The 20,321-nt window shown below is 40.1% G+C and overlaps 1 protein-coding gene across 5 annotated transcripts in view; it reads right to left on the minus strand.

Annotated features, from left to right (window-relative positions):
• Positions 1 to 6,432: 6,432 nt before the first annotated feature.
• LOC132378588 (dnaJ homolog subfamily C member 13) overlaps positions 6,433 to 20,321 on the minus strand; it is a 190,033-nt gene continuing 176,144 nt past the window's right edge. For all 5 annotated transcript variants that reach the window (XM_059945636.1, XM_059945635.1, XM_059945634.1 and 2 more), the window contains 4 exons: positions 18,024 to 18,164; positions 14,715 to 14,858; positions 9,473 to 9,572; positions 6,433 to 7,245 (listed from right to left, as the gene is read on the minus strand). In XM_059945636.1, the coding sequence (XP_059801619.1) occupies positions 7,145 to 7,245; positions 9,473 to 9,572; positions 14,715 to 14,858; positions 18,024 to 18,164 (486 nt within the window). In that variant the 3' untranslated portion in view covers positions 6,433 to 7,144. The remainder of the gene's footprint in view (positions 7,246 to 9,472; positions 9,573 to 14,714; positions 14,859 to 18,023; positions 18,165 to 20,321) is intronic.

The following is a 20,321-nucleotide window of genomic DNA, read 5'->3' on the forward strand; positions in this document are numbered from 1 at the left end:
GCTGCATCACTGTATGGGGGTGGGGTCTACTGCATAGGACCTAAAGAAGCTGCAGAAGGTTGTAAATCTAGTCAGCTCCATCTTGGGCACTAGCCTACGAAGTACCCAGGACATCTTCAGGGAGTGGTGTCTCAGAAAAGTAGCGTCCATTATTAAGGACTACCAGCACACAGGGCATGCTCTTTTCTCATTGTTACCATCAGGTAGGAGGTACAGAAGCCTGAAGAAACACACTCAGCGATTCAGAAACAGCTTCTTCCCCTCTGCCATCCAATTCCTAAATTGACATTGAAGCTTTGGACACTACCTCACTCTTTTCGTAATATAAAGTATTTGTTTTTGAACATTTTTAAATCTGTAATATGTAATTGATTTACTTGTTTATTATTTTTTATTTTATTTTCTCTCTGCAAGATTATGTATTGCATTGAACTGCTGCTGCTGTTGCTAAGTTAACAAATTTCACGTCACATGCTGGTTATAATAAACCTGATTCTGTTAAGTGTATATACTTAACAGAATAGTTAAATTAGTGCAAAAATAAAGTCAGAAGGTAGTGTTCATGGGTACATTATCCATTCAGAAAGCAGATGGCAGTGTTAAGGGCAATCTTCTGGCAGCTCGCCTTGTACACATGCTGAATGATGGGGAGGGCTTTACCTCTGATGGACTTTTTGTAGGTTTTCCCTTCATGGTGTTTCTATACCAAGATGTGTTGCAATCAGTCAGAATACTCTCCATGGTGCATATATAGAAGTTTGTCAAAGTTTTAGATGGCACTGAGTCACTGACATTTCCAAGAAAGTAGATGCACTGCCTCCCTTAATGGCACTGTACTGGTCCCGGGACAAATCCTGTGAAATAATAATGCCAAGTAATTTAAAGTTGCTAACTTGAGGACTGGCATATGGACCTCTAGCTTCCTCCTCCTGTCGTCAATCAGCTGCTTGGTCTTGCTGACGTTGAGTGAGAGGTTGCTGTGGCACCTGTCAGGCAAATTTCAATCTCCCTCATCTATAATGGTTCATTACTAACCTTAAGTTCAGCCAACAACAGTGGTATCATCAAATTCAAATATTGCATTGAAACTGTGCTTAGCCTCAGTCACAAGTGAACAGTGGAACAGGGTCTAAGCACACAGCCTTGTGTGCTGATGGTGATCATGGAAGAGATGAGATCGGATGTGTCACAAATCCTTGCCTATCTCTCCTGCAACTCCATTTCTATACTTTATAATACCATAGGCTTTGGAATCAGAATTAGGACATTCAGCCCAGAGTATGTGCCACCATTCAATCATGGCTGATTTTTCCTCAGTCCCATTCTCCTCGTAACCCATTTACCTTTCAAGAAAATATTAATCTCGGCCTTAAATGCACTCAGTGACTTGGCCTCCACAGATTCACCAACCTCTGGCTAAAGAAATTCCTGATCTCTGTTCAAAAGGATGTACTTTTATTCTGAAGCTTAGACTCTCCCCACTACTGGAAACATTCTCTTCATGTCCTCTCTGTACATTTCACTAATCAGGTCTATGAACCCCCCCCCCCCCCCCATTCTTTTGAACTCTTAAGTACAAGCCCAGAGAGATCAAAGACTTCATGTCAAGCCTTTCATTCTTGTGAAAGCCATTGGATGCTGTCCAAGGCCAGCACATACTTCCATAAACAAGAGAAAACCTGCAGATGCTGTTAATCCAAGTAACACACACAAAATGCTGGAGGAACTCAGCCTGCCAAGGCAGCATCTAGGAAGAGAGTATAGTCAAAGTTTTGGGCTGAGACCCTTCAGGACTGGAGACAACGAAGCTGAGTAGATTTAAAAGGTGAGTGGGTAGTTTGGGAGAAACACGAGGTGATAGGTGAAACTGGGAGGGGAAGGGGTGAATGGAATAGCTGGGAAGTTGATTGGTGAAAGTGACAAGTGACACAAGGCTCCAGAAGGGGGAATCTAATAGGAGAAGACAAAAGTGGGGGGGGGGGGGGCATTACTGGAAGTTTGAGAAATCAATGTTCTTGCCTTCAGGTTGGAGGCTACCCAGACGGGAAGTAAAGTTTTGAACTTCCACTAATGCCACCCCATTCACTGTTCCCCATCCCCTTATATCCTTGCCTGCACATCACAGCCCTCTGGTGCAGCTCCTTCCCTTTTTACCTTCCATGGTCTTCTTCCATTCCTATTAGACTGCCCCTTCTCCAGCCCTGTATCTTTCACCAGAATCAACTTCCCAGCTCTTCACTTCACCCCTCCCTCTCCTGCTTTCACCTATCACCTCGTGTTTCTCCCTTCCCTTCCTCCCCCCCCCCCAACCTTTTAAATCTACTCATCTTTTTTCCTCCAGTCCTGCTGAAGGGTCTCAGCCTGAAACATTGACTGTACCTTTTTCCCATAGATGCTGCCTGGCCTGCTGAATTCCTCCAACATTTGGTTTTGCCAACACATCCTTTCGTAGTTACAGGGCCCAGAATCACTTGCAGTGTTCCAAATGTAGTCTGACCATTGCATATTAAAGTCTCAGCGTACATCATTGCTTTAATGTTCTAGATTTGTGTCAGCCATAGAACTGTAATTTCCTTCGAGATGTAAGTGTAAATGAATATAGCTGTTGTGTTCTGCCCATCATTACCTGAAAGTGCTTGTGTAATTAATTGTACATTATTAGCACTGGAGACCAAGAACCTAACCAACCCATCGATTTTCATCCAGTGGTCTGTGGTAAGAGGATAAACACCAAATGCTGGAAGCACTCAGTACATTAGGTAAAATCAGTGAGAACATGAGAGAAATTAAGATGAAGGGTCTTCAACACAAACGATGTTTCTTTCCACAAATGCTGCCCAGGCTTAAGTTTTTCTTTTGGGGCACCAACATTTTGATTTCCATGTAAGGACATTCAGTTCAATCTCATCACCTCTGAAATTCTGTGCAGACATGCAGAATGACAAGAATCTGGAAGCTCTACAATGCAGGTCACAGCAGCCCATTTGTATGTATCCCACTCAAGCATTCATTCACTCCACTAACAAGACATGTACCACCTATAGGATGCACTGCAGCACCTTTGTTACCAAGACTCCTTAGACAGCATCTTTGAAATCCAGCATTGCTATCAGCTAGAAGGGCAGCAGCAGCACCTGGGTTTACCATCCTGATGCTCCTGATATCACTGTCCCTTCTTCATCGCTAGGTCAGAATCCTGGAATTCCCTGTGGGTACAGCAACACCTGGAGGACTGCAGCAGCTCACCACCATCTTCAAGGGGATTTAAAAATGGGAATTAAATGTTAGCTCAGCTTACAAGCCGACGTACCTTACATAAAGCCAGAATCCAATGCCTTTAGCCCAACTCAAACTTTATTCCTAAGCACTAGCTGTCCCTGTCTACAATAACCTCTCCATAAATGCTGCCTGATCTGCTGAGTTCCTCCAGTACTTTGTCTTCAAGATTTCCAGCATTTGCAGAATCTCATGTATCTGAAAGACTGCAGTTTTAGTGTTCTATTTGACCCCAAGGCTATAACTGTCATGTCAGTAGGACAACTAATTCCCACCCAATAGCTCAAGCCTTCCTCTGCTTAGTTGCTGCCGCCATTATTTCAATATATTCCTGGCCTCCTCCATTCCATTTGCAAACCTTAAGTTATTCAAAAGTCTCAAAGCCATGTTCAATCATTACCCAGCTTTGCATTGATTCCCATTACATAAAAGCTCTTTTTGGCTTTTCTAATTCCTCCGTTGTTCAATCTCAAATCCAGTACTCTCTCTTTTATCTTTCCCTTCAAAGGCAGCTCTGGAATTTTGCAACCCAAATAAATCTCTCAAAAACAATCCTCAACTTGCCACTTATCTGCCCTATTATCTCATGGCTCAACATCATATTTGGTTCGAGTACAATCCTGAAGTGCATTGAGATGATTTCAAAATGAAAGCACTTATAAAATGGAACACTGTCACATACTTCCACTTCCGTATAATTCTTAATCTCTTCTGTGCCTGCTATGCTGCCGATTTTGATTGCATTTGTGTATACATATACTTGACTTGAGCTCAGCTGTACTTGTGTTAGTCAGTGGCAGCAATGTCTGCTCACCACCCTTGTCTTTGTCCCAACATCAGGAACGCATCGAAAATTCTTCAACTTTCACATCATTCACCATAGGGCCTTCCTATCTTCACTGGTACCTGGACCAGTCAGGTTTTAGATTTCTAATTTTTGTTTATAAGATCCTTCATTGTCTTAACCTTTCTTTTCTAAACTCCTTCAATCCCTACATCCTTCCAAGATAGTGACTAAGGCAAAGGAAGAGGATCATTATCAATTTCAACTGCTCCGGTCCAGACTGCTGCAGGTTCAACAGCCAATGTCTCAATTTCTTTCCTAAACAACTACTGCATCTATTTTAAGAGACACTGAGCTTTACGGCATCAAAATGAGACCATACCCATGTACAAGCCCCATTTCCAGAAAAGTTGGGATATTTTCCAAAAAGCAATAAAAACAAAAATCTGTGATATGTTAATTCACGTGAACCCTTATTTAACTGACAAATGTACAAAGAAAAGATTTTCAATAGTTTTAATGACCAACTTAATTGTATTTTGTAAATATATACAAATTCAGAATTTGATGGCTGCAACACACTCAATAAAAGTTGGGACAGAGTTAAAGTAAGATTGAAAAGTGCACAGAATATTCAAGTAACACCGGTTTGGAAGACTCCACATTAAGCAGGCTAATTGGTAGGAGGTGAGATATCATGACTAGGTATAAAAGTAGTGTCCATCAAAGGCTCAGTCTTTGCGAGCAAGGATGGGTCGTGGCTCACCCCTTTGTGCCAAAATTTGTGAGAGAGTTGTTAGTCAGTTCAAAAGGAACATTTCCCAACACAAGATTGCAGAGAATTTAGGTCTTTCAACATCTACAGTACATAATATTGTGAAAAGATTCAGAGAATTCAGAGACATCTCAGTGCGTAAAGGGCAAGGTTGGAAACCACTGTTGAATGCGCATGATCTTCGAGCCCTCAGGCGGCACTGCCTAAGAAACCGTCATGCTACTGTGACAATTATAGCCACCTGGGCTCGGGAGTACTTCGGAGTACATTGTCACTTAACACAGTCCATCGCTGCATCCAGAAATGCAACTTGAAACTGTATTACACAAGGAGGCTGTATTACATACATCAACTCGGCAGAAACACCGGCGAGTTCTCTGGGCCCAAGCTCATCTCAGATGGACCGAAAGACTGTGGAACCGTGAGCTGTGGTCAGATGAGTCCACATTTCAGCTAGTTTTCGGGAAAAACGGGCGTCGAGTTCTCCATGCCAAAGATGAAAATGACCATCCTGATTGTTATCAGTGAAAGGTGCAAAAGCCAGCATCTGTGATGGTATGGGAATGCATCAGTGCCCAAGGCATGGGTGAGTTGCATGTATGTAGAGGTACCATTGACTCTGAGGCGTATATTAGGATTTTAGAGAGACATACGTTACCATGAAGGCAACGTCTCTTCCTGGGACGTCAATGCTTATTTCAGCAGGACAATGCCAGACCACATTCTGCATGGGCTACAACAGCATGGCTTTGTAGACACAGAGTGCGTGTGCTTGACTGGCCTGCTGCCTGAGCAGATCTATCTCCTATTGAAAATGTATGGCGCATCATGAAGAGGAGAATCAGACAACAGAGACCACGGACTGCTGAGAGCTGAAGTCTCATATCAAAGAAGAATGGACAAAATTTCCAATTGCAAATCTACAACAATTAGTATCCTCAGTTCCAAAACGATTAAAAAGTGTTATCAAAAGGAAAGTGATATAACACAATGGTAAACATGCCTCTGTCCCAACTTTTGTTGAGTGTGTTGCAGCCATCAAATTCTAAATTTGTGTATATTTACAAAATACAATTGAGTTGGTCAGTAAAACTATTGAAAATCTTTTCTTTGTACTTTTGTCAGTTAAATAAATGTTCACATGAATTAACATATCACAGATTTTTGATTTTATTACATTTTGGAAAATAACCCAACTTTTCTGGAAATGGGGTTTGTACTTATACCGGATAAAAGTATTTTGATTAATCCTACTTCTGGCTTCAGTCCTTGACTGAGTCCAAGGACTTCATGGCCAAACATTTGGTCACTGGCTCACAGCTGCTGTGATTTGATATCAAATCTGCTATTATATATTGTGGCACTGTAACAAACAGTACATTACATAGAATCGTTCCAACATTCATTTCACTGTTCCTTTCAGATGCAAATCCAGGTTCAAATGATCTGTTCCTTTGTCAAATTGTCACTGATGTAGAACTTGAGGGTTGGTTTCTTGATAAAAGGAGCTAAAACATATCTTAATACAAAATGTTCTGTTGGAGAGTAACTTCAATTTACTGAAGTAGCACAAGTAGATTACTGCATTGATGCTGGAATATTATACAAGGAAGCCAATTCTCTTTTGCACTTTATTCTTAAAATTTTATGTACAAGACTGATTTACTAATGTACATTCAAATAGAAAGTTTACATATTGGTATTGTATAGCACAGGTCACAATTACAGTAAGTATTTATAATGTGTCCAGGTTAGCACTTTTCTGAGGCATCTCTCATCAGACATAGAAAGCAGTTATACAATTTTTTTTAAAGCAGGCTCATTAAAGATTAGCCAGTAGCAGAATCAGTGGTCCGTGGCCTGATCAGAAACTGTTTAGTTAATATTTGTTACTTCTCAAAAACTTGCCTTACAGTCATGCTTTTAAGATTTCAGGCAGAAAGTTGGCCAGTTGGAGAGATTCCAACTTCTGCTATTTTACAGATGGAAAAATGAAACTGTAAAATTAGGGAAAAAATCCAGTATTTTGATTCACAGTCAGATATATCAAGTGCAAAGAAAGTAAATATTTGGGCATTTGGAAAATGTTGAGCTTTCCATTTTGTGAACAATACCATTTTCAATAGAACATGTTGATCACTTGTATAAAATTACCATTTTACAAATAAAATGTAAGCATTACATTCTGAATGTAACAAGTGGGAAGAATTAAATTCTTTGTAATTGTATACAACACTTTATTCAGGCTGTAATAAGGATGGTTCACAACTACGATGTACTTCATCTTCAAGGCAAGGAGTGTCAACCTTTCATCTGGCTACATCATACACTTCACTGTCCACAGGGGGTGGTCCACTTGGGATTACTGCTGATATTGTTCCTGAAGTAAGATAGCCAGCAATTCCAGGACCTGGATAAAAAAAAATACAAGTTGTACAGTATGTTTGGATCTATTTACAAAACACACACTGGAAATTACTATTGTTGTTCTTAAACACACAATAGTTTAATCAAATTTACAACTCAAAGATCATTTCAAAATCTTAATTTGATTCACTTCTGCTTTTTCATTTCAACTCATTATTACAAGATCCTAATTTCTTCATTTATATCCAAAATATCAATCCCAAGATTTGCCACTCACCAAAATTTCTTCAGCTACATCTTCCAAATCCCATACTCTGCCAGTTAGAACAAGTCAGCAGGCTCATGGAACTCCAGCCCCCAGTTCTCCGGGTCACAGACTACCATGACTTTCAAAAACACACTGTTGTCCCTTTATTACTGCATCCAAATCATGAAACTTATTACTTAGCCTGTGGGAGAACCTTTAAAACATGGAATGCAGCAATCTCTAGATGGTGGCATTTCAACACCTTTTCAGGAGCAACTAATGGATTTGCCACTGTCCACATCCAGCAAATTATTGAAATAAAAACTTTAATCTCACTTGCTACAGGGAAGGGCAGTCTCGGTATTATCACATGTGTAAACAAAGTCCCTGAACTTGAGTACATCTGATTGACTTTTTTTTTGATTTTTTGATTTCTAGAATGTTTTGTTTGGGAAAAAAAAACACAAAACAGTGATGCAGTGAATTCACACATAAAAGTCTGGATGTCCAAGTAATTAAAAAATGACACCTCAAAACAATGAGGAAGATTTTATCTACCTGCTGCACAGTTAAGAATTGAACATTGCCTGCCAGAGAAGCCCTAAAGCCCACTTCTCAGGTGAAGGGGACTAGTACCAGTAAGGAGGGAAGGTGAGGCACCTAGAGAAGAGAAAAGATACACAGAAAGTGATAGAAGAGAGAAAAGCATAATGCGATTAGGTAAGTAAATTAAGCAGGAAAGCAGAGAATATCTTGGGTAGCTGTTCATCTTTTACAGAATTTGAGCAATAGAATTAGTACTGAATATTCATTATTAGTGTGACTCATGTGAGAGTGTAACAAATGAATAAGCTTTATAATAAGTGAATTCTACTGATGGTGTTCTATTGTAGAACTCTGTAAATACCATAAAAATAAGTGACTTAGCCCTCAATAGAAAAAACCAATCCCAGCACTTAAGTTTCATAGTCACTTCACAAAGTACCCAACAAAAGTTCTGTTCCGCCAGAGTGCTCCAGGTGAGTGATTTACAGGTATGAATAAGGAACCAACTGTCTGCATCTTGGTGACACTATGGTACCTACAATTAAATCAAGAGTACTAGATATTCCTGAGTGTAGCAGCAACCAAATACTTCTGAGGAGGAATGTAATGTAAGTGTTGCGTTGGTTCTCACGCAGACGGTTACCTAAAACTATTATTGAAGCCTGTTCCAATCATATCTTTAAGTGGAGTTAAAAGGGGAGAGAAAAGAGATGCCAAGTGTATTCCAATGAATATGACAATTTCATCTGGGGCTAATGTTAAACTCAAGATTTTCTGCAGATTCTGGAAATGCAGACTAACACACAATCTCTCATCTTGAAAATTGATGTCCCAACTATTATTACTAATTTTAAATCTCTTCTGTGAATACATGTAAAAAGTGCCAAATTTACTGTTTCCAGAATTTGAAGTTTTGAAAATTCAATTTTGAGCATTTTTTCTCCTTTACACGTTTGATTCATAGTTGATAGATAGCGATGGTGACAATCAGAGCCTCTGGTTTGTACTCTTTCCCCCACAGCCTCTGAAGCACATTTAAAGAGAGGAAAGGACAGTACTTGCATGCTGATGTTCCTGTTGCTCTGACATGACAGTTGGAACCGTTAATTGTGGCACTGTCGACTAGTGAATTTTCCCATTTCTGGTTTTCTCACAATGTCAATTCAGAAGACAATTATTACAGATAGTTCACCCAGAAAAGATTACTCATGAGCAAATTGAAAAAATATCAAACCAGAGTGACTGGTTCTCATGATTAAACATTTAGAAAGGAAAAGAGTGCTGTTCTAAACCATCTTCCGAATGTTCCAAATGGAATTAATTCCCAATAATCCTTTGAATGTTAGAAACAATAAACAGCTGGCACTTCTTTGAATATTACTAGTAATATTGTGTACTTGGGATGAACAAGAGTCAGCTTTAAGTACAAGCTATCATTTAAATCATTGTATTAGGCACTAGTGAAAATGTTACTGACCTGTAAGATATCCTGCTGCTTGAGACTCAGAAATGAATAAATCATGCTTCTGGTCTTTAAAGGCACTCCACACAGAAGAACGACACAGGATTTCATTCACCTAAATAAAAGTATTGTTTTAGCACGTTGCTCCAGAGGCTGTACACAAAAACAATGTTACCTTTCCAAACTAAACAGAGTAGCAAAAATCTGATCAGACAATGATAGAATCAAAAACATTTTTCATAAAGCATAGAATAACAAGATGATTAAAGTTTTCCTATTTGATCTTCAATTCCTGAAAATCGTCTTTTTAACCACTCCTGGTTAATGATCAAGTCCATTTGATTGTTGTGGCTTTGACTAAGAATTTCATCTGATCTGACCTGCATTCTTGCAGCTATATGGTTTTTTAAAAATTTCAAATATACTGTCGTTTCACAGAGATATGGAAGAAGTTTTCCTTAATCTCTAAGCACGAGAATCATCATCACACAAGTAGTTCACCTACTGCAATCAAGGCCCAAACTCTGCTTTACAAAGTGTCACATGCAAATGAAGTCAAAGCAATCAGTCCACGATGGTCCGAAGCTCAAGGTTTTATTACCACAGTCAACACATACAAACACAAAACCATGGAGAGCATTCTGGCAGGCTGCATCACTGTCTGGTATGGAGGGGCTACTGCGCAGGACTAAAAGATGCTGCAGAAGATTGTAAATCTAGTCAGCTCCATCTTGGTTACTAGCTAGCCTACAAAGTACCCAGGACATCTTCAGACAGCAGTGTCTCAGAAAGGCTGAGTCCATTATTAATGACTTCCAGCACCCAGGGCATGCCCTTTTCTCACTGTTACCATCAGGTTATGAGGTACAGAAGCCTGAAGGCACACACTCAGCGATTAAGGAATAGCTTCTTCCCCTCTGCCACCTGATTCCTAAATGGACATTCAACCCTTGGACACTACCTCACATTTTTAAAAAAATATAAAGTACATCTTTTTTTATGCACGTTTTAAAATCTATTCTATATATGTATACTGTAATTAGCTGCCTTAAGTCTAAACCACGGCTCACTAACAGGATTCTGGATATGTGTGACACAAGAAGGAAATTAAAGATAAAAACACAGCAGAGGGAAGAACAGAATACAGGAAAATCAATAAGGAAATCATGAGGGAAACAAACGAAGCAAAGCAAAGATGGATAGCCGAACAATGTGCGGACATTGAAGACAGCCTCTCCAACAATGACACAAAGAAGGCATTCCAACTAGTGAAAGATCTTACCAAAGAAAAACAAGCCAAAGTGAACATCATCCAAGACAAAAATGGCAAAAGTCTCACAGAAGAAAAGGAAATAATGGAAAGGTGGACAGAGTACTGTTCAGATCTGTACAACTACCAGAGCAAAGGGGATCCAAGTGTGCTGAATAGGAATAGATAATAGGTGCAGAAGTAGACCATTCGGCCCTTCGAGCCTGCTGAGATCATGGCTGATCATCTACTATCAAAACCCGGTTCCTGCCTTGTCCCCATGATTCCCCTATCCATAAGATACCGATCTAGCTCCTTCTTGAAAGCATCCAGAGAATTGGCCTCCACTGCCTTCCCAGGCAGTGCATTCCAGACCCCCACAGCTCTCTGGGAGAAGAAGTTTTTCCTCAACTCTGTCCTAAATGACCTACCCCTTATTCTCAAACCATGCCCTCTGGTACTGGACTCTCCCAGCATCTGGAACATATTTCCTGCCTCTATCTTGTCCAATCCCTTAATAATCTTATATGTTGCAATCAGATCCCCTCTCAATCTCCTTAATTTCAGTGTGTACAAGCCCAGTCTCTCTCACCTCTCTGCGTAAGGCAGTCCGGACATCCCAGGAATTAACCTTGTGAATCTACGTTGCATTTCCTCTACAGCCAGGATATCCTTCCTTAACCCTGGAGACCAAAACTGTACACAATACTCCAGGTGTGGTCTCACCAGGGCCCTGTACAAATGCAAAAGGATTTCCTTGCTCTTGTACTCAATTCCATTTATAAAAAATGCCAACATTCCATTAGCCTTCTTCACTGCCTGCTGCACTTGCTCATTCACCTTCAGTGACTGATGAACAAGGACTCCTAGATCTCTTTGTATTTCTCCCTTACCTAACTCTACACTGTTCAGATAATAATCTGCCTTCCTGTTCTTACTCCCAAAGTGGGTAACCTCATACTTATTCACATTAAACGTCATCTGCCAAGTATCTGCCCACTCACCCAGCCTATCCAAGTCACCCTGAATTCTCCTAACATCCTCATCACATGTCACACTGCCACCCAGCTTAGTATCATCAGCAAACTTGCTGATATTATTCTCAATGCCTTCATCTAAATCGTTGATGTAAATCGTAAACAGCTGTGATCCCAATACTGAGCCCTGTGGCACCCCACTAGTCACCACCTGCCATTCCGAGAAACACCCATTCACCGTTACCCTTTGCTTTCTATCTGCCAACCAGTTTTCTATCCATGTCAATATCTTCCCCCCAATGCCATGAGCTCTGATTTTACCCACCAATCTCCTATGTGGGACCTTATCAAATGCCTTCTGAAAATCAAGGTACACTCCATCCACTGGATCTCCCTTGTCTAACTTCCTGGTTACATCCTCGAAAAACTCCAATAGATTAGTCAAGGATGATTTGCCCTTGGTAAATCCATGCTGGCTCGGCCCAATCCTATCACTGCTATCTAGATATGCCACTATTTCATCTTTAATAATGGACTCTAGCATCTTCCCCACTACTGATGTTAGGCTGACAGGATGATAGTTCTCTGTTTTCTCCCTCCCTCCTTTCTTAAAAAGAAAGTAATCTTCCAATGAGGATGACCATCCAATCATGCGTGAAGAAGCTGAAGCCACAATACGATCGCTGAAGTGTGGGAAGTCAGCAGGAGTTGACAACGTTCCTGCTGAACTGCTGAAGCATGGAGAAGAGGCCACGATAGACACACTTACCACCATTTGCAATAAGATCTGGCAGACAGGTGAATGGCTGACACCTTGGACTCTGTCGCTGACTATGCTTCAAAAGAAAGGCAATCTCCAACTTTGCCAGAATTACCGTACCATCTTTTGATCAGCCATGTGAGCAAGGTAATGCTCAGAATCATCCTGAACAGACTGAGACCTCAGGCAGAAGACATCATTGCTGAGGAACAAGCTGGCTTCTGTAAGGCAGAAACACCTCTAAGCAGATTTTCAACCTCTGCACCCTCTGTGAGAAACACCTTCAACACCAGAGAGAGTTCTACCATGTCTTCATAGACTTCAAGAACGTGTTTGACAGAGTCTGGCATGATGCCTTATGGGCCACCATGAAGAAATTCAACGTAGGGCAGAAGCTGATTCATACAATCCATCAGCTTTACGCCAAGGCAACCAGTGCAGTACTCGCTCAGGGCACCATCAGGGAGTGGTTCCGTACCTCTGTAGGAGTCCGTCAAGGCTGCCTCCTCTCCCCACTCTCTTCAATGTCTTTCTGGAACGGATTATGAGTGATGCCCTTGAAGATCATGTGGGCACAGTCAGCATCGGAGAGAGGAACATCATAAAGCTAAGATTTGCTGATGACATTGATGGACTTGCAGGAAAAGAGGACGAACTGGCCATCCTGGTCAGCCATCTTGACAGAGCCTCCACAAAGTTTGGAATGGAAATGAGTGAAAAGAAAACCAAGTTCATGGCAAATGCCATCATAAAAGACATCTCAGTCCATGGTCAGAAACTTCAGACAGTGCAGCAGTTCAAATACCCAGGGGCAATCATCAGTGATGAAGGAACAAGACCAGAAGCCCTGGCAAGAACCGCACAGACAATGACTGTACTATCCAAACTCAAGACAATACGGAGGGACAGCAACATCACCATGAGGTACAAGGTCAAACTCCTGCATACATTGGTGTTCTCCATCTTCCTGTACACATGCAAGACATGGACCATCACAGCAGAGCTACAGAGGAAGATACAGACATTGGAAATGAGATGCTATCGCAACATCTTGGACATCTCATACTTGGACCACATCACAAACGAGCAGGTCCGCAAGACCATCCAGCACCACATGAAGACCTTCTCACAACAGTGAAGAAAAGAAAGCTAAGATGGTAAGGCCACGTAACAAGATCCAGTGGCCTTGCAAAGACCGTTCTACAAGGAACTGTGGAGTGGAAAAGAAGGAGAGGCAGACAAAGGAAAAGATGGACGGACAACATTAAAGAATGGACAGGGAAAACATCTGCGGTGATTCTGGCACACAACCGCAACAGATGGAAGAGACTGGTGCAAAGCTTGTCATGATGGCACTCTGACGACTCCACCAGGAGTTAAGGGCAACAAGGAAGGATACTGTAATTGACTTATTTATTTTTTTCCTCTTCTATATTATGTATTGCATTGAGCTGCTGCTGCTAAGTTAACAAATTTCACATCACATGCCAGTGATAATAAAGAGCAATGTAAAATCAGATTACAGTGATGGTGTCCCTCTCCGATCTACTTACACTACGCAAGTTATCACTAAGCTCTATACAGTCCAAGATTAACCCTGAGTAGAATGCACTTGGTGAGCTGTAATTGGGAAACCACCTTTGACCACAGATGTTCTTCACAGAACAAAACAAAATCAATTTATAATGTAAGGTACAAAGCAAAGTTCACAATAAATTTATCATCAAAATAAGTACGTCACCTTGAGATGCATTTTCCTGCAGGTATTCATAGTAGAACAAATACTATACAATAGAATTAATGAAAAATTACACACAAAGACTGACAAACAACCAATATGCAAAAGACAAACTGGGCAAATAAAAAGCTAAGTAAGTAATACTGAAAACATGAGCATAAAATGTTGCAGCAAATCAAAAGTGATTTTGCACAGTTCTTGCAAATTACTGCCCACACTAGGCAAAGCAGTGGGTCCTTTAATGTAAAATACCTTCAGCCTTTTACTGGCATACTATATCATTCCAATGGTTTCAGCAAACCATTCTGGCCAAGCATCCAATTCATTTGTTTGGGATGTAGCATATGCAAATAAGATGTCAAGATTTGGGAAAGAGAAACTTTTCTTCCCCTTTGGCACTTTCTCATTCTCTGCCAATTTATTTGCTTGACTTGGGTTACCAGGTATCCAAGTATTTAGATGAGCAATGAGGCTTCACAAATTCTCTGGATTTTTCATCTGGGGAACTTAGAATGAAAATGAACAAATCTTACCTGTTCACCATACTGCAAACTCCGTGTCATTGATTTAAGTGCATTTACAATCTGAGCTTTAGTAGCAGCTGGGTTTTCAACACTCTCAAGACCTATTCCTTCCAGCAGCTGCAAAAGATATGGCACCAACTCCATCTTCAGACCCTTGGAGGGGAAAAAAAAGAAAATGTTCTAATTTCCAAGTCAATGTTACCGAAGAATTCTAAATGCAATAATCCTACAAGTCTATTAAAACTGGGTTGGTGACTGAGTTAACCATCCTGCTAAGGAGTGAAGTTACAACTGTAAAATCTTAATATTTATACCTAAGAGCACTAAACTAGGTATTGAAGTAGCATTTAATAAGAAAAGCTCAAACCTTAATAGAGCTCAAAGATTCAAGGGGCTGTTGGATATGGTGAATATTCCACTTCCATCCTTCCACATCAACACATGCACTTCTAACTTCCCAATATTACCTGTTTCCGCCCTACCCAAGGTCAGCTGCTAAGAAGGACCTGCTCCCACCAGTGAGAGCTACTGCCAGCTTTTCATCACACCATGCTCAGCTTGTACCCTTAGCTTTAGCACTTTATATCTGACTACATCTCATCTCTCATCAGGCCTTCACAACATTTTGGAAGTATAAACAGAAGATGTTGGAAATATTCAGGTCAGGCAGCATTTGTGGAAAGCAAAACAGCTAATGTTTCAGGTCAGACTAAAAACAGGGAGAAGAAACCAGTTAGTGTCAGGTTGGACAGAGAGAGACAACTGGATGAGACTAAGATTTACAGAGGTCGGTTAGAGAGAAAGGAACTTTACAGCTGCAAAATACGAGTCAGAACTGCTGTCAAATCTTGAACTCAAAAAGAAAAAGCTGGAAATCTTTGTGCATTGGACAATGTGCAATGTGTGAAAGGAGATAAACAAGTGTTAATATCACAGATGGATAACCTGACAACAGAAATGACTAGTTCCAATATAAACAAGGTGAGTGTTATCTGGTATTGTAAAATTTTATACTTGTGATGAGTTGCCTGTATGTGTGAAAAGCTTACATTGGGCTTCACTGGGATAGAGTACTACCTTTCCTGAAAGGGCTGCTAATGTCACCAGACGGTGGGAAGGGGGCAAGATAAAAAGATAGTTGTTTCCATCAGCTGCAGTTGCATGGGAGTTGCGAGAAGAGTAATGACTGAGGTGAAAGAAAGGATCAGGGAATCAAAGGGAGTGCACCTTTGGGAATGCTGAAATATGACGTGTCCAGTGGTGGCATTAAAGGTGGAAATTGTGATCTACTGAACATGGACAACAGTTGGGTGGACTGAGGATCAGAACGTTATACATTCCAGTTGGGAAAAGAAGACAAAAGCAGAGATACAGGAAAGATTGGAGAGATTAGCTTTTTGTTACAAGTACATTGAAACAATCAGTGAAGTGTGTCATTTGTGTTAATAACGTGCTGAGGGTAGCCCACAAGTGTTGCCATCCTTCTGGCACCAACTTAATATGCACACAGCTTACTAACCTTAACCTGAATCTCGCTGGAATGTGGGAGGAAACCAAAGGACATTGGTTGGGACACTGTCATTGCTTGGGTTTTAACAAAATCCTAACAGACAGTAAGCCCTGATCTAACAGCTGGTGCTGTAGAGCGTTGCACTAGCCATGCTGCTCCTGTACTATTGGATGAAAGTGAAAGTAGTAGAGGGAAGCCTCAATTAAGGAAGATCAACTGTCTGAGCAAAGACTGGTTAGTGGCAGAAGAAAAGTTCATCATATTGGGCTCAGAATTCATTGTGGGGCCCTGCAGACAAGACTGCTCATTTTGTACTGCTCTTATTTCCCTTATTCCAAAGAATACCATTTCCACAGTAGCCATTCTGTCCACATTGTTGTAAATATCCACACACCCATTACATCCTTCAGTGTGGTGACCACAGTGGAAAGCTAACATTTATCAATATTTGTAGGATTTGTTCAGGAGGATGCTGAGCAATTCCTTTACCATTCAATGGAGGGCTCAGCTTTGAATTGAACAAAGCAGTAAGGAAATGGTCAGCATGGACAAGTTGGGCTGAAGGGCCTGGTTTCATGCTGTATTATTCCAATTCTATGTGGAAACTGATGTCGACAATTTTTCAGTACCAATGAGGGGTGACTGGAACGGATGGTGGAAGACAGCAGGGGATAGGGTTGATGGGAGAAATGGGGTCAGAGGGAAGGAGAAAAACATTTGAATGCAAAAGCTGTTGGTTTACAGTGTCTCATTATTCTTCCTTGTTCCCAATGACTTTCAATGACTCTACTTAAATGACCACAACTTAAAATTCTGTTCAAACCATTGGCCTTACTGGTTTTGTCACTTTTCCAGCTGTGTACTCGTCTTCCCACTCACTGTAGCTACTACCCCCATCCACGCTAAATGACTGGGCAAGGACATTGCTAATGAAACGTAGGGAAAAATGAGGTCTTCCACTTGGGCTGAAATTGTAAAGCAGTTTGATATCAATGATTGCAAATTAACATGCGGGTAAACAGAATATTGACTTTTATTGCAAGAAAATTTCAGAACAAGTAAGTTTCCCTATAATTATACAAAGTCACAGTAAGAACACAGCTGGAATACTGGACCTAAGAACAGATACACAAGCAATGCAGCAAGTACAAGTTCAGATTGATACTAGAGATGCAGGCGGGGAACAGTTGGGAGTTGAAAAGCCGATGATTTATTGAATCACTAAATTCCTATAAAGTGCATAAGGGTGGAGGTAAAGAGATTACGTTTCCCTAGCTCAGGTGTCCAGAACTAGAGATCACTTAAAATTTGGAATTGGCCATTCAGGATAAAGACAATTCCTTCACCCACAAGGTTGTGAATCTTTGGCATTCTCTACTTAAGAATCATTCTAAATCTCATTGAATGGTGGACAGGCACAAGGTGCCAAATGCTTTACTCCTGCTTCTGCTGCTTGTGCACTTATAACAGTCATACCTTTTTAATAAGTTCTGTCAAACCTGATTTGTCTTGAATAATTTTGAACAATCTTTTTCTTCCCTTGCATAAACATTTGCCTGCCATAAATATAACTAAAGAGCTTATAATTAGTCATCTGTGATATTGTATATTAAAGATTGTAATATTTACCACTCTCATATCCCATCCTCCAGTCCCATCACAGAGCATAATGTGATTATAGTGAGCATTCCCACTCTGTGCTGCCAATTTTCTCAGCACTATGGATATACCCCACTTTTACAAAAGTAAGAACATTCCCTAACAACTGAAGGCAATTCAGATTCATTAAATTATTGAAGGATACCCACCTGAGCCACCAAGTCAGTCTGCTCCTTCTGGAACATTCGATTCAGAGATTCAGAAGCAAGACCTATCATATCTGATCGAACCTTCATTCCATTCATCAAAGGCCCAATGGTTTCCAGTACAGCCATGGCACGGACACAAAACTTAAACAAGAAGTTAGTTTCATTAAGCTGAGAAACAGTTCACTTAATATGAGTTAGAAAAATATTTTGTGGAAGCTTTGCTAAACAGCTGTTAATTGGCATAATCTACACATTAAATTCTATGAGTGTAGTCTGACAATGCTGGTGATAAATACTCAGTACTAATTTCCAAGTGTAATTAGGGACTGCCCAGTAATTAAGCTCTTCCTTTCTGCCATTAATGCCATCACATGGCAGAATCTTACCCAAAAGGCACAATTCACTATGTTGGGTGACATACAGAAAGACAAGCTGATCTCTGCATGAAGATCGCCGAAGTATGTTTAACATCTGGTGTCAAGTTAAAATTTATAAGGGAGTTTGGAAAAGGAGAAGAACCAGTGATAATTCTGGCGTGGAATCAAAGGTACAAAATTGCTGCTAGGAACGAGTTCAGAGGCTAAAATCAAATCCGAGTCATAAATGAATAGCATGACAAGTTAGTAAGGGAAGAACACATATAGTCAAGGATTAGTGTGAGAAAGGAAACCTGCTGGAGGGAAAATCATCTCTTCAACTACAAAGACCTGAGCTGGACCAGGTCAGATGCAGCTGAAGAAATTAAAAATAAATCAATTCAATGGATGAGTGGAAAGAGATTTCCAAACAGAGTCAAACAAAGGGAGGGGGGTGGGGGGAGAGAGAAGAATCAGCTTAAAGAGGCAAGGAAAGAAGTCGAATAAATTCTAAGAGTTGAAGACAGTACCAATACTTATAGATCCAGGAAAAAAGGAACAAAAAAAAAAGCAGAATATTGGACAAAATGTCCAGGGACTGAACAGGATGAAACAATGGGGTCTGTGACCAATAAAAGTACATAACAGAATTGAAATAGCGAATTTGAAACCATATTCTTAAGATCAGCAAGTCTTACCTACAAACTGACTGTAAATGAATGGCAAAAATCCCAGAAAATATTTTCATCAAAGATAGGAAATTGAAGAATGAGTAGTAGCATTGATAAAAATTCTATTACAATATTAAAGAACCTATTGGTAAGAGTGAGCAGACATGCCATGTAACCTAAACAATTTCTACTGGGGAAGATGTTGCTAAATATTGTCTGTAGACCTGTGGTTGGATGAATAAATACTGAGATCAGTTAAGCTAATTTATAAAAAAAAAGACTGATTTTACCACAAACTAAGGGACAAAAACTGCTCAAGTCCCAAATTTCAGGTGTACTCAATTCAATTTACAGAAATAGTGTTCCAGAGCCCAGGGAAAAGGCAATATTAGATTTAATGCCAAGTCAAATGCCAAAATTAGTCATCATTCTCATGCTAAGAGAACAACCATTTAAAATGGCTGCAACAGTATTATTCAATATCAAATATTGGGGTTAAAGATGAGATGGCATGTTATGAGTAATTCAAACTCTGGGAAATCTGACCAAAGGGATTATTGAAGGAATCTTTCACAGTAAACTGGGCACTATTAATGGAAATAAATGTGAAAAGGTGGTCAAAGTTAAACAATACAGGAGCTGTACAGATTATAGTGCAGAATAATTCTTGCACATAACCAAAAAGGTTTATAGAAGTGCAGTAATCGCAGTATTATTGCCAGTTACAAATGCAGAAAAATGAACACAAATAGAACAAATTGTAAAATAGGAAAATAGCTTTAAAATTTGCAAAGCTACCAAGATCATTAAAATGTTTGAGCAGGATATTCAAGGAAATGGCTGCTGACCTTCCTTTCAGATTTTCAACAGCTGTAAGTTTTTAAAAAAATAATTATATTATTAAAGGTAACTTTCACCTTACTACACCAACTTATTGTCCATTGTTTCCTCAAAGTTTGGGCACAGTAAAATAAGCCAGCAATAGCAAAGCATTGCTTTATAGAGTCTAATGTAACAATAGCAAAGAGGAATGATCAGAGGAGCCACGTTTACAAACCAAAATGAAAAATCAAGGGGAACACAGCTTACAGAGACACAGGATTGCAACAGTTGCTGAATAAACAGAATCAGGGTCTCCAACTACACCAATAAGTTGATAAAAATTGTTAATTATAAATTTTATGGTTATAGGGAATAGATACTAGCAACTAAACAAGTCTTGCAGATTAATTTTAATAAAAATCTGCAGATGCTGAAATTTGGAAAATGTG

This window comes from Hypanus sabinus, chromosome 20 (assembly GCF_030144855.1).
Source record: "Hypanus sabinus isolate sHypSab1 chromosome 20, sHypSab1.hap1, whole genome shotgun sequence".
Lineage (NCBI taxonomy): Eukaryota > Metazoa > Chordata > Chondrichthyes > Myliobatiformes > Dasyatidae > Hypanus > Hypanus sabinus.